We start from the raw sequence: 25,499 nt of genomic DNA on the forward strand, positions 1-25,499 counted from the left end.
CTGAGCCACCTGCAGAAGGTATTTTGCTGATCGAGGTTTAATACCTGACCTTTACAGAAAGTGGATGGAAGCATCATCCATTTCGATAGCATCCTTGGAATTTTTTTAACTAAAATTCCATTTTAAAGATATCGTTTATTTACTATACTTTAAAATGTGCTTTCATAATTCAGATAAATGTCTATTTTTTTTTTGAGGGAAAATGGCTGAACCTGTACTCTTTCCTTTGTCATAAAACAAAAATATTCGATGACCCAAATGTACATGCCTTGTGACATTAGCAGCAAATGTTTAGTTCCAAACCCATGGCCCCTTTATACCGATCTGCTCATGTTATCACTTATATAAGCAACTTCTATGGTTTTCTCCTGTGATATTTTATTTAAAAGACCTGCGATCCCAACAGCTACCGCGAGTCCTTTGAAAACAGACTGGAAAAAACTTTTTAAATGTATGAGAAATCCTAGGTGATCAAGGAGATCAATCCAAAATTGTCACAGAAATGTTCTCTGAAGTATAATAATGGCTTTGTGAACTGGTCACACAAAGACATGGTATTATCTCCCATGAGAAGGAGTTAGACTTAGCTGCTTATAATCAGTGGTGAATCTAGAAAATTCCTAGGGTTTGAGGCATGACTCAGCATTTGATAGGTCTAACTGCCATATTTCCCTACACTGCAGGAAACCAGAAAAAACCAACTCCTACTGCCTAAGATTCAGCTGATTTCATGATCTGGGGACAGTGGGAAACCTCCCTGGCCCTGGATCCTACTATTTAACTGTCCAGCCCCACACGCGCGGTTCTTTAATTTTCTCCGCCAACTGCCCTAGAGTAATCATTCTTTATCAAACAGCACAGTCAGTGGCATAACTTTCTATGGTTCATTTTTCAAGACAATGACTTAGCCTTTCAAATTTCGAAATAAGCAACAGTTCTGTGCAAATCCTCCAGCTATTAATACAGCTCTTTTCTTACCCTTTGTTCTTTACGAAGGCATTTTTCAAGTGAATGTAGCTGGAAGGAAAGATACCCTGGAAGAGAAAACACGGAGGTGAAGGCGTGGTCGTTTTCACAAATCCTCTGTACAAAACACAGCCATACAGCCACGACGACATCAGGAACACGGATAAACGCCACCTCCGCCACGTCGTATAGGCTAAAACCTACTATAGCTCAGATTCATCTCTTCCCTTTTCTACTCTTCACTAGTTAACAAATATATTCTCTAAAATAATCAAAAAATGAAATCTCATTCAAAATATATTCTTATAAGACAGAAATTTTAAAAACGTCGGGAATTCTGCATAGAAAGCATGTTATATTGAATAAAATTTTTTTTTAATTACTGCATAGTTTTGAAAGAAGGTTGTTCTTTTTATTTTGATTCTTTATTCTTCTTAAACATTCGTGTGTGTATTTAAAAATATACACTTAAAAAAATACCACTGTGAATTTGGAGACAACCCGTGCATTATGTGTTCCAGAAGGTCTTTAATGAAAACACAGCAGCAATTAATCACCAGGCTTCCATTCCGATGAACAAAAATTGAACAAAAGGAGCCAGGCTGGCTTAAAGCTTTTTATTATGGGGAAAGGCAGGACATGAAACTGTTCCTTTGTTCTAAATGGGAAATTGGAAGAAACGACATAAAAAAAAAAAAAGAGCATCAATTTTATCGTCCATTAAATGACAATGTCCTCTGAATGATTTCTGATGTGTACTCAAATGACGAATTCAATTAAATACTTAGGAAAACAAATGTCATTTGAATGTATTATCGCCACTGTGGATCCAAGGATAACATAAAATTTAATAAGAAAATTCTATATATATGACAGTATTAAATAGGTATATAGGTTAAAAAAACTTTTTTCTTCAAAATGTATATTTGTCTCAGTATGGTAGGATTAACAAATACAGTAATTATAATTGATAAGAAAAAGTCAGAATTTGAGATTAGATGAGTGACAGAAATAACAAGTCATTAATGGATTTTTTCTAAAACATGTTTTAAATGAATAATTAATACTAAAGCTACATGTGCATGTGCCTCACAGATGTCTGAAAAGAACTTTAAATGAGGGCTAAAGTATTAAAAAATTAAATTTGTATATTCTTTGGTCCCTCAGGCTCTCCTTCAAAATGACCTAAAATAAATGAAATAAAGTAATTACACACAGTTCTGTGATCCAGAAAAAGGCGAAAAGGCAGAAAGGCAGGCGAGAGTTTAGATCTCTTATATTAAACTTTGAGAATGAGAAATTATATCATTTCTTATCTACGATCCTAATAAAGCCAGAATTCAACTAAAAAAATGAACATGACATATAAGAAAATATTAGAGAATGTGGAGTATATGGGTGAAAACTGGGGAGATTAGAATAAAGTAGAAAAACATAGATATTAGTAAAGATTAGTGTCAAAATCATAAACCACAAAAATGAAAGGTAAAACAAAAATCATATTACTTCCTTCTATAATTCCTGACGATTTGTATAAATATATAAGGGAAAATGAGTCTTAGCTTCTGTCTGGACCGGTCAGAAAGACGAGAACTTTATTATATGGTTTTCCCACGTTTTCAGCTGCCCAAACCCAATGAGACTTAACACACTGCTAAGATAAACTTCTTTCTCCAAACCAGTATTTTACAAATGATAACACAGAAAACTCAGAGATTAAATACCTCTATTCAATATTTCTTTTGGAATATGTATTTCCCCTGCCTGAATTTTAATTTCACCCTCTGCGAAACTAACATTTCAAAAAGATTTTGTTTCTATATAATGAGCTTATTACGGTCTTCTCAGTACAAATTTCAAGAGCTACATAGGATTATCACTTGAATAGCATATTTTAACTATAATCCAAGTTCAAAGGAATTTCCAAAATTATGAAAATCCATATTGCCATGTGGCATTTCAACTAAGAATCCCAACTGTAATTTCAATTGTATGATGAAATAAAGTAAAATAACTTTTTTTAAAAATCTCATAATTATGGTTAGAAGTAACTTTTTTTTTTACCTTGATATTCGGGTTTTTTAAGGCAAATCCTCGGTACCAGCCTGTGGAGAAATAATCACGTTCACATTTAGATAAACCATTATGATATTTTAAAGAAAAGAAATGATTACAAATCAATCTGTTCATTTCTGTCTCAGGGAAATTCAGGAGTGCACAAGATTTAATGTATCTGCAAATTCTCTTTGCCTGACTCCAGCCCAGACTCTTAGAACCAACAAATAGTGCTCAGCTAACAGCTGCGAGTGAGTCTGCACAGCCTCAGGGCCCCTTCTGGGGCTGGAGTAAGGAGAGAGAAGCCCATATTGGGGAGGTTGTCCCCACAACCCAGTACACTCAGAGCAGTCACGGGCCCTCGGCCATCAGCATCTCCTACCAACCAGGCTCGGTACCATTTGTATTCGATGGAACGCCTACGACTTAACCTCCGAGCAACTCTGAATCAATTTTACAGCACCATCCTTAAGGAAACATGCCTTTTTATATAAAACTAGTACAGAGTATATGTATATATGGTTAAGATATAGCCCCCTACGAATGTATTATTTTCAACTTACAATTTCTTCAAGTATAGAACCCATGTTACTGGCAAGAAATTATTTTACCATGTGACAGATGTTCTATTTTTTTTGGACTAATTGAATTTTTAAAAAGAAATACCTGAACTTTGCATTTAAATATTTTTGTTCCTCATAAGTTTCCTTAAAAGGATATCATGACTAACAGTTTTAAAATCAGTCTGAAGAAAGTAGAATGAATTGAGAACCAGAAATATCTGTATCTTAGGGTTTATTAGGTCCTTCAAAGACATATCCAAGAAATATATCCCTTCTTAATTATTCTAACAGAAACCAAACTTCAAGAATTGCAGAATTGTCGTAGCGAGGTCTCTGTCCGATTATACTATTCAGTAAGGTTTTTAGATTACAAAACAGCTCCCATTAGCTATGGAGTCCATTTTCATGTACCAATTCAAGACAGATTTTTATATTTTTCTCTATACAAAGTAGAAATAGACAAAATGCATCTGGCAATGACATAGTAAACATTATATTTTTAAAGGTATCAATTACAGTAGACAGGATAAATGTCCATGGATCACCACCATTTTATTCCAGGCTCTAATTAAATGTAATAGCTGTTTGGGGGGAATACAATTTAATCAATAATGAACCTTAATATGATAGAATGTTATCATATAATAAATTCCTAAAAAGGACATTAGGAGAAAAATGAATGTTTGGGAATATACTGATGGGACTTTGAAATGTATTCATTCTATCAACCAAAAAAAAAAAAAAGGGTAGTCATTTCATCTGGGATCTTTTTAAGAACTAAAGTTTAAGGATGCTTTGTGAAACAGGAATGGAAACATCTGAGAACAGATTAGGCATCTTGTTTTAACGAGTTACCTGCTATATAAGTTAATAATAATCATGCAATTTCATATCATACATTCTGCTAACAATTCAAATGCAGAGAAAAACTTCGGTCCAAATCTGGGGGTTTGTGGGGAGAAGAAGGCTGCAGGACGAGACCTGAGTTTCCCCGGGCAGGAGCCTTCCCCCGAGGCATCTGGCTGCCTGACACCGGGTGAGCAGTTTCTGCTCTGGATCTACTGTCCCAGGGTACCTGCCAGTCTCCGAGATTCTGAGAAAGGCCTTCGAGTTTGACACCGAGTCAATACAGTAGCCTCGACTGCTTTCTATTTTGGCATCAAATACAAGGAAATAATATTAGGAAAAAAATACCGTCAACTTAAAAATACCAAATGATGCTTTCCCATAAGCCGCACATGGAATATGCAAGAAACAAATTTTGTCAAAAATGGCTCATGTTGACTACTGTAAAAATTCCAGATTAGCAGAGTATGGATAGAATTTATAAACTTCACGGCTGTCCCATATTGGGGAGGTTGTCCCCATAACCCCGATCAGTCACCAGCAGCCACTTACCATCACACTTCTCCAGGATCTGAACGGTATCTCCAATTTCCAATGACAGGCCATACGGGACGGTTCCTCGAAAACTGGCAATAACTGCAAGAAATGAGAGAATAAATGAAGACAATCATATCAGTTACAGCCAGTTACACTGCTCACTATGACAGGTTATCGACAGGGGAAATGAGTGTGAATAGAAAGTACGCTTTGATAGCTAGAATCTATTGTCATATTTTAATTTTATATGCTTTTGAAGAGTCGAGTTTATGTAATTTGCCAACTTCTTGGTCAAATAAGTAATACAAATATGAATGTCAAAGATGTGAAATTTACTAAATTACTATGGCCTTTTCCACTGCTGCCTTCACTGCCACCCGCGGCAGGTACTCAATAAATACACGTCCAATGGTGAGTGAGGACAACATTTCCTTCCCATTACTGAGCTTGCTTTACCTTTCCGCTACGCTGTTTGAAGGCAATGTCTTCTGCCTAGACTGGGAACCCCTCAAGAGAAGTGGCTGCATCTACATGTCTACTGCCATGTCCCCAGGACCTGGCGCGGCATGTGGCATGACAGCGGTCTCCTTATGTAGCGATCGACAGTGACGTTTTGTTTACTAGTGACTGGACCTCACCCCCGGCCTGTGCACACGGGCTCCGTGAGCATTCCCACGCCTCTGAGCTCCCATGCCAGGTGGAATGGGTGAGGGGAGGGGTCACCGCTTAGCCCTACCTACTGGTTCCCAACTGACTGGCTTCTGAAACATGTCACAGGGCTGAACAGGACTAGGATGTAACACCAGAGGGAAAACGTATGCAGGTCAGTCGTCCCTGGGCAATGCGAGGGGTTTTAAAGGAAATAGAGCATTGTGATTCCCCCGGGGTTAGCATTGCTCGAGTCATAAAGGAGAGAAGGATGGAAAAATAACAAAAAATGAACCTTGACATGTGAAGGGAGAAGAAACATCTGTCGAATACTATATTTGCTGAAATCAACTTGAAATTCACATCAAAAGAAAATGATAGTAAATGCTTTGACTGCTTGGTTTTCAAAAGACCAAAATTTTGGAAGCAAATTTAAGAATTCTGTTTTAGATTTAGATACAATTCCAATTCTCTCCATAAATGATTGCTACTGTTGTGGATGCCCTTTCAAAGCCTGAAGGATGCATGAATCTCTCAAAATTCAAAATGAGCCAATAAGTAAGGGGCTTTTTTGAGAAATCTAAAGCTCTTTTATGACCTCTAAACAAAATTAACAGTAGAAATCAAAACACTGGACAGACAGCATAACCCAAAGTACACAAGATGGATAAAAGGAACTACATAGTAACCAAGTTGGGGCATTTTAGACCAGCGTTAACTCATGATGTCATTTTCTAACTACAATCGTAAATACCACGCAGCCTCTACCAACGTGTGTGCTGGGAAATGTCCACATGAAAAACAGCCAAGGGTCTGTGTGTCCTCACGGGTCACATCAAATAACTTTCAGAGACCTCTTCTGATGAGGATCAACAAACGAACAGACAGTAGACTGATTACAAGTTACGGGACATCAAAACAAGCTTGCACCCAGAGTTGCGTTTCTACGCTCGCGAAGTCACCTCAACCTCTCACGACCCAGAGATCTAAGCGCACGGACTCCCTGCCCAGCCCTGGGCACGCTCAGCCAAGGCCCTGGGGGTGCCCGAGGCTGCCACATGGATGCACGCCCCTGGTCGCCCTCCCCTGCCCTCGGCACCTTCTCGAGCACAGCAGCCCCGCTCAAGGACTCCGCTTCCTCACCCCCGCTTCAGGCCTCAGTCCAGGCGATGCAGCCCTCGCTGCGCCCTGCCACTGTCCCCAGGGAGCCCCGCGGCGTGACAGCCTGTCAGGCGCTGCCATCTCCCGAATCGCCTACTGTCTCCTTCGCCCCCTCCAGCTTCCTGTCCACACCACCTTCCCCTCGCCGTCCTCTCAGACGTCGGCGGCATCCTCGAGATGCTCGTTCCATCCTCCTGATGCCAAGCCGTAAAGGCCAGGCCGTATGACAGGAACAGCGCATCTGGCATCATGAGACGGGAGCTTGAAGCCACTTGTTGGCCGTGTGGCTTTGGTCAAGATGCCAACCTCCATTACCTCATCAGGCGAATGGGCGTGGCCATCAAGGAACTACCAAGGCAACAGGACTAAACAAGGCACCTGTTGGAAATAATTTAACACGCTCTCTGGTATATTCCAGTTATTTAATAAATACCTCAATATTTTATTAAATATGTTTTCTCTTCTATCCATATGTGTTCTCCTACCTGGAGAAATTCTAAGACTTCCAGAATCACCAGTTGATGTGTGACTTGCCAAGTCGCTCTCTAGTCCTGTGTGCCCTGAGCATCTGACACGAACTTCCAAGTTGAGTATCTCTGCGTCGATGTCTAAGCACCTAAAACTTAGCGTGCCTCCAACAAACTCATTATCTTCCCTCTTCCCGAACCCAAATCTAAGCAATTTTCTCTCTCCCAAGTACCCGCGCTAAAGTTAGTCTAAAATATTAGTCTCCCACAGCTAGTCCTGTTTTGCCCCATTATTCCGTGGTGGCTGTGTCCGTGTCTCCCAACGGGGCCACTGCACAGCCGTTGGGGAGGTCTGCCCAGTGGGCACCCTTCCTCAGCGCATACCCACAATGCCACACCACAATCACCTGTAACGCCGCCACATTTGTGCTTAAGTGGTGTTTTTTTATGTCACATCTGGAATATTTTTAAATTTCTTTTACTAGGTTCAATTTCTTTCATTAGATCCAATTCCTTTCATATTATAGTAAGAGATAATAAAATATATCATACAGTATAGCAGCAGTCCCCAACCTTTGTGGCACCAGGGACCGGTGCTCCTGTGAGAATCTAGTGCCTGATGATCTGAGGCGGAGCTGAGGTGGTGATGCCGGCGCTGGGGAGCGGCTGCGGATACAGGTGAAGCTTCGCTCGCTGGCCCGCCGCTGACCTCCTGCAGTGCGGCCCAGTTCCTAACAGGCCACGGACCAGACCGGTACTTGTTCGCGGCCCTGGGGCTGGACGACTGCTTAATTGGATCAATTGTTTTCCTCCTATTTCACGGGGCCATTTAGCTCACACAATCCTTAGGGGTCTCCAAACCAGATCTTCTTCCACGGTCCCCAGTTCTGTTGAAAGCCAGCACCGTCTAGCAACTGCACAAGCCTGACACTCAAAGGCCACCCCCATGGCCTCATCCACACACTCACCCCATCACCACGTCACTGCAGTCCTAGCTCTTCAAAGCTGCTGGAGCCGTCCGTTTCTCGACATCTCGACATCTCCACTCCCGCCACCACGCCGGCCTTGCTGCCCCCTCGTGCCCAGCCTTCCTTCCCCAGCAGGCTCCTGACCGGTCTGTGCCCATATGTACACGCGGCCTCCTCTCCGGTCCGTTCCTCACACACAGGTAGAGAGGTCTTTCCAAAACGCACATCCGATGATGTCCTCCTCCTCTTAAATATGTCAGAGCTCTGAGAACATTACAAAAAGCAGCCCCACAGCCTTAGGTCCCTGCGCTCCTCCCGATCCCTCCAGCACCGCTCCACCCTGACCGTCTGTGACTCGTCACGGAGGCGTCTCCATACCTCGCTCCCCACATTCCCTCCAGCACGGACCTGTGCCGTGGCTGGCCCCGTGCAGGGGCTCCTCCGCCTGCCGCTCCCCATCGTGAAGCCACACTCATCCCGCACTGTCCGTTCAGTGGTCCCTGCTCAGGGCAGGCCTCCACGATGCACCCTGCACCCCAACGACAGGCACCCATAGCACCGTGTCCTACGCAGGAACTCCCCGTATTCGTGTGGGTGTCTGAACGATGTCTCCTGCAACCGAGTGTAAAATCCGCGCGTGTAAGGACTGGGGTGGTTCTGGCTCACAGTGACACACCTGATTCGGTACCGAGCCTGGCACACGTGATCGTGAGGAAGTGAGTGTGGATGCGGCTTTTCCTGCCACGTGTTCTGGTCTTAGCAGTCAGGTTCCTTCACTAGAAACCATCCTATTTTAAGAGGGAACACCAACTTCTAAGAAACAAACTATATTTATCTGCGAAAACTTGTTCTTTCATAGGAGCTGCTTGAACCTGGGATGACAGTTCGTCCGGGTCACCACCACGTATCATCTCATTTCTGACCCAAGCAGCCTGTGTGGGTAAGATCTGATTTTACTCTTCGGCTACATCATATTTGACAACTACTGAAGGCAAGCTAACATGTTCTTCAGTCTCACTGGACTCAGGATGCCTCCTCTATAAAACAAAGGAGCCAGACGAGGTGAACTGGAAGGTCCCCGCCAGCCCGCCGTTCTGAGAGTCTGGAAGAGGCCCCTGGGTCAGCAGTGACATAGCGTCACACATGCCGAGACCAAGCTGTCCCCAAACCAGCCCAGCTTCGGTTTAGTCACTGCCTGAGTTCTGGAAGAACGGACATCTGTCCCCACCTGCACGGCCACCTAACAGAGCAGAAAGAGAAGCTGACTCAGCACCTGCTACAAGGTCCCTTACCACTGCTCTCCCGCCATCTGTCCAGGCTCACATCCCCTACCTGTCCTCACGGCCCTGTCCTCGGCCACACCTTAGCCCTCATCAAGTGCTTTCATGCAGGCTCCAGTGTCCCAACACATAGTATTCCCTTCTGGGGAGCTGCCTTTTCCCCTTCTCCAGTGGGGGCTGCCAAGTAGCCTTAGCTTAAGGTGCAACCCCAGGGTTAGCCCTGTCCATTTCCTGAGGCTTCACCTCCCTCTCCCCATCCTTAGGCTCACAATTACTTTCTCATCTGTAGCCCGAGGGCACGCCAGCCACACCTGAAACAGTAAGATAGCACATAACTTTACACACCTGAAACGGGCAAGGTATCACATAACTTTATAGCACTTCGTTAAGCTGTGTATTTCTAGCAGAGGACATGAATTGTTTCGAATTCATCTTCAAGACCCAGCATGCGTGCGGTCTGAGTGCATAAGGAGAATAAACGCATTTTGGGAAGAATGAGTAAGACCACCAGAAGATGACACGCAGGTTTTAACAATTCAGACAACGTCAGGGTCATCCTCCATCAACAAAGACACCTAAAAGCATGGCATTGCACATCACACCAGAGAGGAACACTTTTTCAGGGTACAGTGCAAGACATGACTTTGATCTTTATCCCCTAAAACGGCAAGCCATTTTCAATCTCCACCTTCCAGTGTACTAAACTCACCAAAGGTTTGCAAGAAAGTTGAAAGGGGAAGGCAGTTCTACGTAAAAGAGCAAAAGATTTGCAGACCTGATTGGCTGGTGTTTACCAGCAGAAGCATGCCATGTGTCACAAACTAAGAAAATTGGTTTAGCAAAGCAAAGGTTCAAACATAACACAGGCGTTCACAAAAACTCAATCTCCACTTCCATCCGATGCACTTAAAGTAGTCATTTTTAGATTCTGTTTTAGACACATCTTTCTGACAAAATCCCTTTAAGTTCCTCCAAATGTTTTTGCATGAAACAAGTCCATAGGTGAATGTTCATTTTGTCCCCACTTATTACAAAGTAGCTACATCTTTATACAAAAGTCCTCATAGCACACTTTCTGGGGGCACTGTCCCCTAACAATACTGGGGTTACTGAACATGACCAAACACTGTCTTGATCTCTTGATTTCCTTCTCTTGTTTATTTCTTATAAACTAAACAGTTTGCGTAGTTACAGAGACCAGAGAGAAAGAACCCTTTATAGAACTGCAAAAATAAAGGTCTGAAACTATTATTTCAGTCATAAGAACCCCGAGAGCACAATTTTAAACAGGAAAAACAGGAAATAAAACTACTGTATAGAATTGTGTTTATCTCTGCCCATTTTTTACCATGTAGAAATGTATTTAGATTGACAAGTATGTATATAAACCTAGTTTATATTCAGGTCCTGTAAAAAATATATATATATGTAAGCTGAAAGTACTAAATTTATAGTATAACTACCTTGAAAACCTATAAATGTCCTATTATCACTTACCTTATTAACCTTTTACATAATGATATTAGTTTAGTACCTATGGACAGTTTACTGAAAATTAAATAGCTTTGAGATACATCCTCTTATAAGGCTCATCAGGATTTTCCATGAAGAAGGTAAAAATGAAATTATGCTGTGAAGCAGAGACACATTTCTTAGCTTCAATCATACTGTTTGCTCCAGCAGGGAACAAATTTGTATGTTAAAACTTAAACTGAGTAGACATTCAACCACAGAGTTCTATGACTTGTGAAAGCAAAAATAGAAACAAATGATAAAAATCGATTATAAATCGATCCTGGAGCTCCACACTGCAGACAGTAACATATTCTTCATTGTCGTTATCACAATAATGTCTACAATGATCCCGCTCACCACAACCCAATTCGAGCCTGGCTTGCACTGCCCTTACCCTTTACCGGCTGACGGTCTAAGACAAATGGAACACAATGTAGAGAAAAAGAAAATGCCTCGTTCCTTGTGGCACAGAGGAGGGAAATCATTTCTCAGGGTCCGAGTCTGGGCTTCGCCGATCTGATAAAAGGATCTGAAACCTTCTGTCATCGGTCTGGAAGGTGACTCGTGAGATATTTACAATGCAGGACGGCACACACTTGCTCTCAGGGTCTGAGGTCACCCCGCGGAACCCCGTGTCATGTGACAATGAAGCCCTCACAAGGAAAACGAGCCAAGACTGCAGCAGAGTCAAACAAACGTTTTCACGTGCGCAGCTGTAAACTGCCGCGTGCTGGTGCTGACGGCGGGGACCAAGCAGGCACTGACCCTGGCGTCCCGCAGAGACCCCGTTCCTCAGGGGACGCCCCACCCTGGTCCCTCCCCACGTCCGTGTCCCCTTCACATCGCACGTGTGGCTCTGGCTGCTCACGGATGCATCTCCGTTTAGGTTTCCCAGCTTTTCTGAGGGTTACTGGAGGGGGTGCCCACACATGGGACAGCGGGGAAAGAGGAGGAATCTCTGAAGATCGTGCGGAGGAGCCTGGAGACTCAGAGCGCGCGGAGGAGACCGGAGGTCACGCCAGGGGCCGGGACAGGGACCAGGACCCTGGAGGACGGGACCACGCCCTCCGCAGGTGCGCGGAGCCTCTAGAAGGGGCAGAGCGGGGAGGCAGGGGAGGGATCCGAGGTAACCGGCTAACCAGGGCCGCTCGCTTTGGCCTCCTGTCCGGAGACCGCTTGAAGAAGACAGGGCAAAAGCCACCGGGCGGTTTCCGTGGGGGTCATCCCTGCTGCGGCCAGTGCTGTCCCTCTCCAGTGCCCCGTCTTCCCCGGCCACGAGGTGCGGTGAAGAGCCAAGGGGTCTGTCCTGACCTCGGGGACCCCCAGCCGCCACCAGTCGGCACGACAGCAGCACCGAGGAGCAGGCGGTCCAGGGAGACCGAAAACCGAAAACACCCGGAGGAAAGGAGGGGGCGACGGGTGGCGACTCCCGAGCACGCGCCGACGCTCGAGGCGCGACGCCGTGCGAGGTCCCCGTGCCGTCCCCCGGCTCCCACGCACGGAGGTCCGCTCCGCTCGGCCGTGGACCGCGCCGCACGCCTCGCCACCTGCAGACGCACCTGCGTCACAGCTGCGCGCGCAGCGCCAAACGCGGCCGCCGCGGGCAGGCGCCACGTGTCCACGACTCCCCCGGGCCCGCGTGGCTTGGAAACAGAGTCGAGTGATCCAGGAGCGCACTGAACCGAACGTGCTTGTTGCTGGCATTCCACAGGTGGCACCGGGGGACACTCGCCGTCTGAGGTGGAGGTGACTAAGGGGGCGGCAGCTGCCTCCTGCTGACCCGCGCGGCACGCGAACCGGACGCGTGGTGGCGTGTGCCACAGCAACGCCGAAACGGCGCCGTCTCCCAGCCGCCCAGAGCCCCAGGGCGTCCGCAGTCACCTCAGCTGCAGGGACCTGCCTGGCCCAGGTGGCTGGCGCCCAGTGACCGACTGGGCGAGGGTGGCAGGGTGGCGCCCTCCCGCTACGACTTGGTACAACTGTGAGAGGCCAGCCCAGCTCAAGAGACCAAGGCTGTCCCTGGTCCTGCTCACAGGTGTGAACCCCACGGGCGCCCCCCGACACGCATCTGCAAGCTAATCTGCACCTCCGAGTCTGCTCTCAGAGATGCTCCTCACAGCTGTTTAATTTTTAATAACCTGGAGACACAACACGCTACAAAGCTTTAAAGCTTTACTCAGAGTTTACTCTTGCCAGACGTATCTTCGAGGGAAAAGAAAAGTAATATTACTGGATTATTATTCTGTGTTAAGGATTTTGCTAAATTATGTATTATTCTAATCTCCCGTGATGTCGGTGTTTCTATTCCCGTCTTAGAGACAGAGAAGAAGAGGAACTACGCAAACAAGAAAACGGATTAACGATACCAGGAAACAATCATTCCACATCAAGGTTCATCTGGAGACATTGTCACAGTTTCAGTGACAGTTACATTCCCCAAAGAGTCATAAATATATTCTTCCCCTTGGTTTTAATGCTCCAAACGCAAAAGCACTTTCCTAAGCGGCTACAAGGACAAGTGAAGGTCAAGCAAAACTTTGAACTAATGATTCCATCCATTTATCAGTACGTTTAAAAACAACAAAATGACAGAAAAAGACTTGGGTTTTGGCCAACTGCCAGCCAAGAAGAGCATCTTGAAGAGGCAGTTTAAACAATTATGTCAAAAGCATAATAGCACTTAGGAGAGAGAGAACGTTAAACAGAGGGACCGGGCAGTGGGGGTCGGGGCACTTGGCACCGCGATGTGTATAAACCACGTGGTCCTCACCCCTCCATTTGCCCGACAGCTCTACCTGCCCGGCCGCCTGACAGAGACCCCGAGAAGAAAAAACAGATCTCAGAGAGCGGGGTGTGAGACCCTAAAAAGAAAAAAAAACCCCAGATAATTTTTTCATCATCGTTGCCAACTGAAACTTTGGAGGCTGGATCTGAATCTAGGATGGGCAAAAATAAGGTTTTCATTTACAGAAGTAAGTCAAACACCCTTTCTCTGCTTTATTATTACAGTTCCTCGAAAACTGTTATTTCAGGTGGAACTCAGACAAGCTCTGCCTCAGCCACCTGAGAGGGAAAAAGCCGATACTACTGCTATAAGTGATTAAAAAAAAAAAAATCTCTGGCAAATAAAACTAAGGAGAGTCACAGAGTTAAGAGGGATTTTTCCAATATTCTAAGGCAGACATAGGAAGGGACAGAGATTCAGCTTTTAATATTCGTTCTGCCACAACAGTGCATTATTCGCCCAAGGGATTATAGTGACAAGAGAGAAAAATTACAATGTAAAGCCTCCACGTCGCCAAGTGGAATAGTTACGGAAATCAATAACTGCTTTCCCTAAACGCAAACATGAAATTTTCACTCCATAGTAAAACACCATTTGCAAGCACACGCTAAATCTCCTACCCAGCATTGGGTTAAAATACATACCTCGACATTTCCTTTCCCAATGTGAGATGATTAATATTAAAATTATATTGTTTAAGAGAATTTTTGAAACATAGGACTAAGTTTCTGGACTTGGTTCTAGTGTTGTGTTTTGTTTTGTTGCTATAAAGGAAGAGGAGGGAAAAAATCTATTACATCCTTCCATGTCTCTCTCCGATTTCTCTCTCCCAGTTCTAAATACACGGTGATGAAATAGCACAGAACTAAGTGGTCCACTTGGCCAGGCCATCACTGCCCTCCCCCGCCTGCAACAGAGTGACTCACAGGGCGCCCCGATGTGGGGACAGCGGCTGTCCTCACGGCCTCTTCCGACATTCTCGCCAACCTGATATCCAGTCCTGACTCACTTTTCCCGCACAATGAAGCGTCCGAGTTTCTGACTCTCCCTCCACAGGCTTTTCTTTCTCCACCTGGAGCTCTGACTCTCGTTCTCCATGCTGACTTCTCGAGGCATCTGCTGGCATGTCACCTAAAGATCGCTGACTCCATTGAAGACAGTGAAACTCTAAGTCCCTACCACCTGCTACCCGCTTCTGCTCTGCTAAGCCAACCTCCAATTTGGAGTAAGCACCAGTTCTGACTGGTTTGGGCCCCTGAAAACCTGTCAAAAACAATCTCTTTACAAAATGGGGAGCCCGTGAATAGTTCAATGAAGAGCTAGAGCAGAGTCCAAAATTCTTTCAGAATCCAGTTCCTGCTCTTCTCCAGTCTCGCCCTCCACAAACCGCGCACCTCTTCTCTGCGCCTCAGCAAAGCGGCAAAGGCTTGTCCCTCCGTTTGGAACCAGGCTCCCTGCTGCCCTTCCCCACCCCGAGGGGATCCAGAACAACTCAGCATCCTGGTCAAGGACGGTGAGGCCCGCCCACTGCACCCCGCCCACCTACATCTAACAGTGATTACCCTCAGCAGTCTGGTGTCGGGGCTCCGTTTCGTTCCCAAACCTCGCATGATGTGTGACTAGTGGGTGTTCGGTGGTTAATACAAAGCGTGGGCAGTGGGCTCAGGTATTCACCGTCCACACGCCATGTGCGGGCCCTGGGAACACGGTGGTGACGACAGCATTTCGCACCGGCCTCACCGAATCCATGAGTGGTGGGAAAGAATGTTTCCTGTACCTTTTGGTGCCTGCAAAATACAGTTCCGTATCTTGTATCCTCAGTGATTTTCAAATGTATACAGAAAACTGCCACACTTACAGCTCTACTCTTCTCGTGTGGGCAGAAAAAATTAAGTTCACATTTTTTTAAACTTTTAATTTTGAAACAATTTCCTACTGATAAGAACCTTACGATACTATAAAAGTTGACATACTCTTAACTTCACCAAATGGTAAGATCTTAAATAAACGTAGCACACATACCAAAACCAGGAAGTTAATGTTGGTGTGACACTATTACTTATGCTACAGATGGTATGCGAATTTCACCTATTGTCCAACTGATGTGCTTTTTCTGGTTAAGACTCCATCCAGGATTCCACAGAATAGTTGTCTCCTCCCGCCCTCCCATCCGACAGTTTCTCAGTCTGTCCTGTCTTTCATGACCTTGACACTTTTAAGAATACTGTCCTAGTATTTTGCAGAATACCTCACTTGAGTTTGTCTCATGTTTCCTCATGATTAAAATGTAGGACACGCAACTTCGGCAGAAATACCACAGGAGCGACGCTGTGCCCTGCTCGGCATCCCTCATCGGGGTGCCTGGTGACGAAGTGTCTCACTGCGGGCGATGTGAACCCTGATCGCTTGGATAAGGTGGTTTCTCCACCGCAGAGTCACTGTTTTTTCTCTCCATAATGAATAAGCATCTGGGGGAGAGACGCTTTGAGAATATGCAGGTATACCATTCTCCATCACATTTAAGGTATCCATCCTGATTCTTGCTTACGACCTTGCCAGATTCAATGCTGATGTTTTCCACAGGGTTATCCAGACCCAGCAGATTGTTGTAATGGCAGCCAAAACCTAAAATGGGTCCTTTCTGAAGCGGTCACACATCTTGGCTTCAGAGCTGAGCTCTGAAGCAGAAAGCATAAAACTACACCCCTCCAACCACGGGCAGCCTTGACAGGACCTGCTCATCATATCACACAAAACAAAACCTCAACCTTAACACTCCATTTGTTTCAGAAAACGAACCAAGTGGAATAAAGTTACATTTTTGCCCAGTTTTCAGTAAGCTACGTGACCTCTTAGGTACTACATCCTTTAGCAAAGAATGCATATAAGTGTGTTTAGTAAAAGATAGCATTTGAACTGTTGCAGCCAACATTTTCAAGGAAAATTTGATGAGTCCTGTCATTAGCTATCACCACCTGCAGGTTTGAATTAAACTCTTCTGCCTTTACTGCACTTATTCATGACTGATAAAAAATCTTGTGGTAAATCTCTGTATTTCTTTTATTTCACGGCAGGAGTCTAGTCTTCCGTGATGACTCATTTTATGTGCCAACCTGACTGAGACACAGGGTGCCCGGATCCAACATTATTTCTGAGTGTGCGTACGAGGGTGTGTCTAGAAGAGCTTTTGAATCAGTGGACCGGGTAAAGCACACTCCCCTCGCTGACGTGGGTGGACATCAGCCAGGCCACTGAGGACAAAAGACAGGAGGAGGCATCTGATCTCTGTGCCCATTTGAGCTCAGACATCGGTCTTCTCCTGCCTTGGACCAGATTTACACCATCAGCCCTCCAATTCCCAAATTATGTCACTGGCTTTCTTGGCCTCCGGCTTGCATCGTGTGACTTCTCTGCCTCTTCAGTCACATGAGCCACCTCCTTATTTTATATCTATATCTATATCTCCATCCTTGTGTTTCTGCTTCTCTGGGGAACCCTCGCTCACACACCTTCCCAACAATTTGGTACAATAACAGTCCTTTTCAACCAAGGTCGAAGGCCTTAATGATGTTCGCAACTCACGAGTTACTGATTCTGTTGTATATTCTATTAGAACTGATTATTAAAATGTTATCTAAAATAAGACTGACTACAACTACAGCAAGTCTCTAACTCACGAGAGATTTACATTTTGGAAATTTCATAACGCTGGTTATTCAGAATCAACGACTGGATTCTCAAGCTACCACATAATAGCCTACTTAATCAATTAAGCAGCTGAAATAATAATTTCACATGCAATCAAGATTAGGGGACGGGAGGGATTCACAGTGGAGGAGGCACCCAATGGGGGAGGTGGACAGGCACTGACATATGGACAATGGGCAGAAGCTAACTCCTGCTTCTCGTCTCGTCTCCTGGAAAGCCCCAGTCCCACAAAGGGCCACCACAGGCGGTGACCTGGTGACCCGTCTGCACTGCTCAGTGCCCCCAGTACAGACAGCGTCATTATGGATCCACCCAGCTCCTCTCCCATCATGCCTCCTGTCCCCAGGGGAATATGGCTGCATGAGGCTCTCCCTCTCTCCTTCAGCCCCACTCCTGCCCCAGGCCCAGGGCGACTCAGCAGCTGCCTGACCGCGGGGTCTGGCAGGAGCCCGGCCCAGCCGTCCTGCAGACCTGCACAGGGTCAGAACGGCAAGGGCCATGTAGGAACAGTCACATCATTATCCATATGATATTCATCCACCTGGTGTTCGTGCGGCTTACTCTTCCCAAGAAATTCATCTAACTCTGCTATTTCCACTTTGTAAATTCTCTGTGAAGCTTTTCTGCTTCTCCTCAAAGGCCGTTTTTAAATTAAAAGATATTTAGGGGGGCAGAAAAACGCTGCTAGTTTACCTCTGAGGTTTTAATGACGAGTTAAGACAGGACTCATGAAACTGTAAGAGCCAAATCGGGGAAGCAGGAGGAAAATGACCATGACCGGCTCGGCGGAAACGAACCTTTAAGCCTGCCTTGGGGTTTTTAGAGGGCACCAAGGCCCCAGGGCCTCCCGCTCTCTGTCCCTTGCCACTTCCAATTTCATAAACTAACGAAGCAGCTGCCTTTCTTCTCACTGTCCATTTCTGCCGTCAGCCCCAGATGTCTACAATGACGGAAATCTGGATTCTTGGTTAGCAAAGTGCTGCACTTTTTTAAAGAAACTTTTAAAAACTCTGCTCCCCACCCCTCAAGCCTCATTCCCCTTCCGCCCACCCCACCCCCACCCCCGGCCCTGCCCCCGTAAAGATTCAAAATCACTGTGCTAGGCTCAGGTTAAAAAATCTTTGTCAAGATTTATGCTTTCCCCACCTCCAATGAAACTTGCCAAACAAATTAGATAAGTTTTCCAAAATAGCCTCAAAAACAGACAACAGGTCTGGTGTTAGGGCCAAAACCAGCCATTTATTTCACAATATGGTAATTAGGAACACTCCATCTCTTTCGATGCTTTGTTTTGAATGATAATTTCACATTTGTTTTTATTTTCCTGAGCATCACGGGAGGTGACTCAGTCTGTTGGTGAACTTGATCTGACCACGTGAAGGCCGTGAAGGCCGCTGGGGCTCACGCACAGAGCGAGGGCCTTTCACATGCCAGCCAGCGCGGAGCGAAACAGCGAGCACCCAGACAGTGAGATCAGAGAGAGAAGAAAACTTCGAACAACACAGAAAATTTTATCTTTTGGAAGATAATCTCAGGCTCCCCAAAATGGCCTGAAAATTAAACTGAAGGTGGGAATTGAAATATACAATTCCATTTTACAAAAAGAATCAGGAGCTCAAATTCCCAACCATCACTAGAAGTTACACCTTCGTGAAGTGTACGTGGAAGAAGATATGACTGTTTCTTCTTTTCTTAATAACTATAATTTTTAAAAAGTATTTTGTTTTATAGCCTCTGATAACAGCCATATGTTAGTTATGCCTTATAAAGTATTCACAATTTACTAGATGTTTCACCATTAGCAAATAACACAGGTAAATGTAGTGAATTCTTAAAGTTAAAAAGCCATCTTTATAAATGAATAATTTAGCTATTTTTAAATATAACTGAATGGATCAAAAAGAACTGACCTTCTTCTTTAAGACTCCAAAATAATATGCTTTAAAATTCTGAATTTATCAACTTCTTGTAAAATTCAAACACAAAAATATAAACAAATAAGTAAATATCAATAAGTGAACCTGCCATCTGTTCTAATTCGAGCTCTTAATGCTGGGTGAAATATTAGTGAAAGATTAAGATACTTCTTAAAAGCGTTTTCAATCACTGAGTTTCCAATCACTTTTTGTGCACTAAATATTTGCGCATTTTTAACCTTTTCGATGAATCCTGAGTCACAGATTTGCCTACTAGAGAATGCAGTTTTAAAAAATCTTCCTTTTTCTGTGAGTTCTTCCTAAAAATATGGGTGGGCAGGAAGGTTTCTGTTTACCTAGGAGTTAAATGGAGAAGTGATTCTATTACGCCAGATAATCCAATTTATAATTGGAGCTACTCAATTAAAAATATTGAAAATTATAGGAAACAACAACACTTTCGTATACTGTGTTTGAAGCTGTGTGACAAACAGAGAAAAAGTCTTAGTTTCTGAAACACCTCCTCCCCACCCCCTGCCCCGGGTCGAACAAACAGGACATATTAACCAAGATCTCATCAAAATGCACGGGTTAAAATGTACCCACTCTTCCCTCCACTAAGCTAGTATTTTTCTTTCTCTACCATAAGATTGAATCTTCTTTAGATCCTGATACATATGTAGAAATAATCGATCATTCTGTCAGTGTCCCAAAGTCAACTGGGGTCCTGTTAGCGGTAACATGATGGGCTCCTCAAGGGACATGAATCTCAAACCCCCGAGGGGAAAAAGTTCAGCTTCAAACAACGCCCCAGCCGTGGCAGGTCCTTCTGTTTGCTGAAAATAAAAAACCATCTCGCTTTGAATCCCTGATGTTTTCCACTTGTTCTGCCGCTTGCACCTGCTGGCCTCGTAAAAAAAATCAAATTTCTGAATTTACATTGGGTTTTGGAAAACGAGTAAATGTCATTTTGAAGACTTCCTTGAAGTCTCTGGCTCAAATGACCAAACCTTCAGGACCACAAACCCTAGGGCCTTGGCACAGAAAACAGGCAGAAATTGACTTTGTTTTCAATGCCAAAGATTCAATTGTACCCCACAAGTGAAAATTTTAAAAGAAATTTAATGAATGAACAAAAGCTGAGCAAGAGGGTCACGGGGCCAGAATATAAGGAGAGGGTGTGGCAGCTGCTAATCGCAGTGGCCTGGCTTCAGATAACACATTATTGCCAGAGACTAGGTCTTAAAGATTTTAGTGTCTACAAAATTGTGTGTATTTTTATGAGTTAAAATTGGCTCATCTGGTCAAAAAGAATATTGCTTTCTCTACACCTCCACTGCTCAATAGATTACCGTCATTAATAAGTTCGGAGACCCTTATTAGTGAGTTCAGGGGATTGGGGGTAGGGCTCTGGGATCCACCGGCCCGCGTCGGATTCTGTAGCTGGACGGCACGTTCCTGTACGTCGTGTGTCTCTTTATGCCCGGTCGTTTCCTGCGTCCCTTAGTTCCCTTCCCGCCGCACAGACCTCATGCACAAGCCGCGTGGAAACCTCCGAAGCCCCGTGCGTTACGGGAGGACAGGGGCCCGGCCGGCACCTTCCAGCAGGTGCGGTGGCTAAAGCGCTCCGCGAGCCGGTGTCGGCACCAGGGGACCCGCCATGCCCATCCCGCAGCCACAGCCACAGCTTCGTCACGACTGCGTCGCTGAGTTTATTTGCTGCCCAGGGAGTCCCCTGTCACTTCTCCTCGGGAGGTCTGCAAACTGGCCCCGTCCGGCAACGTGACCACGTGAACGGACCGACGCTCTTTCTCACCGGCGTCCGGCGTCCCGCTTCTGCCTGTGCCCCCGTTTACACAGGCCAGCTGGTCCCTACAACCAGCGATGATGGGGACGAGCCCCAGAAAGCCCGTCATGCAAACGACATTCTAGTGCGTGGGGGGCACCGCTCAGGCTCCGCGTAGCTGGGTGCAAACCCCGTTCTGCTACTGCTCAGCCGTGGCCCCGGCAACCTCGCTGTGCCTCAGGCTCCTCCAACGGTCAACTTGGGCAGTGACAGCACCGGCCCGCGGGGCCGTGAGCAGATAGGACCGGCCCGTGGAGTGGATGGAAGGGGCGGAGCACCGTGACCGGCACGCCTGGGTGGTGGAGCGACGTCAGCTGTCACCACCGCCCCCTCTTCCCCACGGCTCCCAGAATAGCCGGGCAAGCAGCTGATATCGAGGACCGTTCCCTGATGCAGTGCTCACGGCCTCGGTCCCTGACTTCTGTGATTTGTCGGCCGTCACTTCCTGCTAATCACTAGAAGCCAAAGGCCCACAAATCGCCCCTGGAATCCGAGGACAACTTCTAGCAAACGAAGCCCTTCCTAAGTAGCCATCATGGTGGGATGTCCCCCGTTGCTGCCCGGAGCCAGCGGACACACGCGGGAGCAGAAGCCCTGACGCAGTGACATGCACGTGGTGCGGGGTCAGGAGGGCCCTGCCACCAAAGCCTGTCCCCCTGAAGAGTCGGCGCTGATTCCCACTCACGTCTAAAGAGCATCCCCGGAAATGGGGCCAAGCGATGGGCAAAGCTGCCCGGTCCCTGAAAACACGCCGTGGGCTTCGCACGGGGCAGAACCTCGGCGAGCAAGTGTGGCCGGAGGCGGCGTCACGCCGGGGTCGCAGACGGAGCTCTTAGGTGGCGGTGCCCACTATTTTTAAAATCAGCGAAGGCTTCTGTCCCCCTAAACTTCATCCTGGGGAGCCGACCACTGGGACGCTAACCACAGTGTACCCCATCCCGCGGATAACATAGCACGTGCTGGGGCAGCAAAGACCCTCGACTTACCAAAGTCGTGATATGTCCTTGAGGAACTAACAAATGTAATTCTCAAAGATAGACTTGCTCTTTAATCTACATTCTAGCTCTTTTCATGTCATTTAAAAAATAATAAAACTTTCTTCTTAAATGTTGTTGACTGCTGGCCAGGAAACTAAGTGATATCGGTACAGAAAAGCATCTCTCTCCCCTGATCTGTCAATCACAGGCTGCTCGACAGCTTGATTTCCTAAATTGCCTTGTTTATGCCTTTCGAAGGCAAAAAAAAAAAAAATGTTTATTGGGTACACATTGCTTCACGATGATTTGTTTTTCAAGAAAGATTACTTATGTATGCATCCTTGAAAAGACAGGATCAAGGATATAGTGCTTTTAATTTTCTAATAAAATGACTTCATAAAATAATAAACTTGCTTTAAAAACTTAACGACTATGTAATTCAAGAATTTCAAGAGACCTCCCTCAGCCTCCTGGCTTAAACATCATCTAAATGCTGGCGATTCCCAAGCAGACAGCCTGGTTGAGGCCTCTCCCGTGAACGCCATATCGGAATACTTGTGCTTGGTGCCGCCATTAAACCGAACTCCTGGTCCCCTTAGCCTGTTCCGCTCTCAGCTTTTCACCTCAGGACACGGCGCTCATCCTTCCCGCTGCTCCGGCCGAAACCGAGGAGTCGCCCTGGCCCATTTTTCTCACATCCTTTAACCAACTCCTCAGCAAGCCGTGTCCTCTGCTTGTGAAGTGTATCTAGGGTCTGCCGCTTCTCCCCCGTTCCACCAACACCGACCGGGTCAAGCCTGGGTTGTCGCCATCACCTCCCGACACGCTCCCTGCTTCCAGAAGTCACCTCTGACGCAGCAGCCAAGGCGATTCCTCTAAAACCTGGGACAGATTATGTCGTGCCCCTGCTCAGAAGAGCACGATCTCCTCCTGCACTGGGCGCCGACAGATCGGTGGCTGTCCTATTGGGCTCTCGTGAGCAGTGCGGTTATCAAGACCCGCAGTGCCTGGCCATGCATAATGAATTAGCAATGTGATATGAAATCTTCATAAAATTAGCAAAGTGATACAACTCTCTCCTCACTGTTTCATGCTCCTGGATACATGTGCAAAATAATCAAATTTCCAAGTTTAGAGACTTGGTTTGCATTTGCAAAATAACCAAATTTCCAAGTTTAGAGACTTGGTCTGCGTAACACAGCTGGCCACGGAGAAAGCGTTAATCAACGGACATGCTGAAGGCCAACCCAAATATCTGGTGACAGAGATGACATTGCAGCTGTCGCCCGCATGCTGACGTGAAGCAAATCCTCAAGTTCACGCAGCACCTCCCCTGGGCCAGCCCCGCGCTGGGCGCTAGGGCTCCGCTGATGGATAAAAAAGCCACTGTTTCTACCTTCTCCTCACTGAGCTCCCTAAGCTGTCACCGAGGTTCCCACCCAGCTTGGTTCTATGTGTGTGAAACAATCCGGTGCCCACAGACGCCCTGGAGGGGGACAAGGAACAGAGTCAGACCCAGCTGCTCTCTGTACTGTGGATAGTAACGACACACTGTCTGACCGCTTTGGCTACTCCCTGGCCTTTTCGTCTTAGTTCAAAGGGCTCAGTTATCAGACCAGCCACGGAGGGGATGACCTACTCCACCACGGTGACAAACTCCTCTAGCCACCCCCTGCCACCTGCTGCCTCAGCTCTGACTCTCCCTCCACTCAGGAGCTGAGCGATCATGTCTCGCCCACCTACAACCCTGCAGTGCCCCCGAAACTGCTAAGAAAAAGTCCTCACCCTCTGCGGTCCAGCCTGGCTGCCTCCTCTCTCGCCGTCTTTTAATCACACCAGTGACGTCAGAGCCTTGTACTTCCTCTCACCCGGGACGTTCCTTCCTGACTCTGTGCGGGCCCTACTGCCGAAACAGCCTTCAGCCACATTCACGTTCAACTACGAGGCTGTCACCTCCAACAGGCAGCCTTCCCTGCCCACCCATGAGGCTCAGCGAAGTGCTGCCTTGCTAGTCCCATGATACCCGATGCAAACCCCTCCCAGCACTCACCTCCATATTTGCACAAGCATCAGCCTCCCCCATGGCACGCCGATTCCCCGGAACTTTGTCTATTACACAGAACATTATCTAACACACGGGAAGTACTTCATAAAGGCCCCTGCCATCTTCCCAACTGTCCCCTGGACCAGGGGTCAGCAAATGAGGGGCTGACACATCCAGCCACATCCAGCTTGCCACTTGTTTCGTAAGGCCTATGAGCTAAGAATGGTCTTGCATGTGTAACTGCGTAGACAAAAAACAAAAGATGAGTACTAACTTGTGATATGTGGAAATTATATGAGGCACAAATTTCCGTGTTCATAAAGCTCGCTGAGCCACAGCCATGCTCATTAGCGCTCATACTGTGTCTGCTTTGCACTACGTATGATGGCAGAGTTGAGTTGTTGCAACAGACTACACAGCCCTAAAATTTTATATAAACATAAAGCCTAAAATATTTACTATCTGGCCATTTACAGAAAAAGCTTCCCACTTCTGCTGTAGACACCCAGTTCCTTCATCGACAAGCCTCCTAGTCATCTCAACGCAAGCTCACTTACGTGAGAAACGCAACAGAAGTTGACATTAAAAAGTCGACAAGACTTAACGGGACTGAGGATGACAGATCAGGCCCCACCTGGAAAACAGACTGTTGTTCATGATGAAGCAGCTCAGCTGGGTAAGCTGAGGCCACAAGGAATTTGGATGAACTCATCTGCTACTTGTGGGCACTTTATAATTTGGGGGAGTCTACTGAAAATGATATATGATAAGATGATTCAACCCTACAAACATGTTGGAACAATCTGATGCTCTCGTAGAATTCTGAAGTTTAAGATCCTTAAGCAAAGACAAAGGAGCTCTGTATACAGACAGACTATATCTGTCTTTACTCATGTCTTTAAGAATTCTCATTTCAATTAACTAAATAAAACCTAATTCACACCAAATAGACAGGCCAATAATCAAAGGAGTCAACTCATTTGACCTTTGGTGTTTTGACCAAAGGAGAAAATTAAATGCCCTTAAAGCAAGCAGGACACTCAGGTGCCAAGAACCTGTGCTGCATCGAAAAGCTTTGGCTTCAAGGAGCACAAGCTCAGGAGGGGAAAAGAAAGGGTCTCTGCTTATTTTTCAAATGTTAATGTGACTTCCTTCACCAAGCCCGGTTCCCTTCCACAATCATTTCTGAAGCACCTACCTGAGCACCGGGCAGAGGG

At 46.0% G+C, this 25,499-nt stretch overlaps 1 protein-coding gene across 1 annotated transcript in view; it reads right to left on the minus strand.

The window, feature by feature from the left end:
• DOCK4 (dedicator of cytokinesis 4) overlaps positions 1 to 25,499 on the minus strand; it is a 274,845-nt gene that overhangs the window by 209,717 nt on the left and 39,629 nt on the right. Inside the window, exons 2-4 of the mRNA XM_023537457.1 lie at positions 4,983 to 5,066; positions 3,031 to 3,071; positions 979 to 1,034 (exon numbers count right to left, since the gene is read on the minus strand). Of these exons, the coding sequence (XP_023393225.1) occupies positions 979 to 1,034; positions 3,031 to 3,071; positions 4,983 to 5,066 (181 nt within the window). The remainder of the gene's footprint in view (positions 1 to 978; positions 1,035 to 3,030; positions 3,072 to 4,982; positions 5,067 to 25,499) is intronic.

Source organism: Pteropus vampyrus, unplaced genomic scaffold (genome assembly GCF_000151845.1).
Source record: "Pteropus vampyrus isolate Shadow unplaced genomic scaffold, Pvam_2.0 Scaffold192, whole genome shotgun sequence".
NCBI classification, from domain to species: Eukaryota; Metazoa; Chordata; class Mammalia; order Chiroptera; family Pteropodidae; genus Pteropus; species Pteropus vampyrus.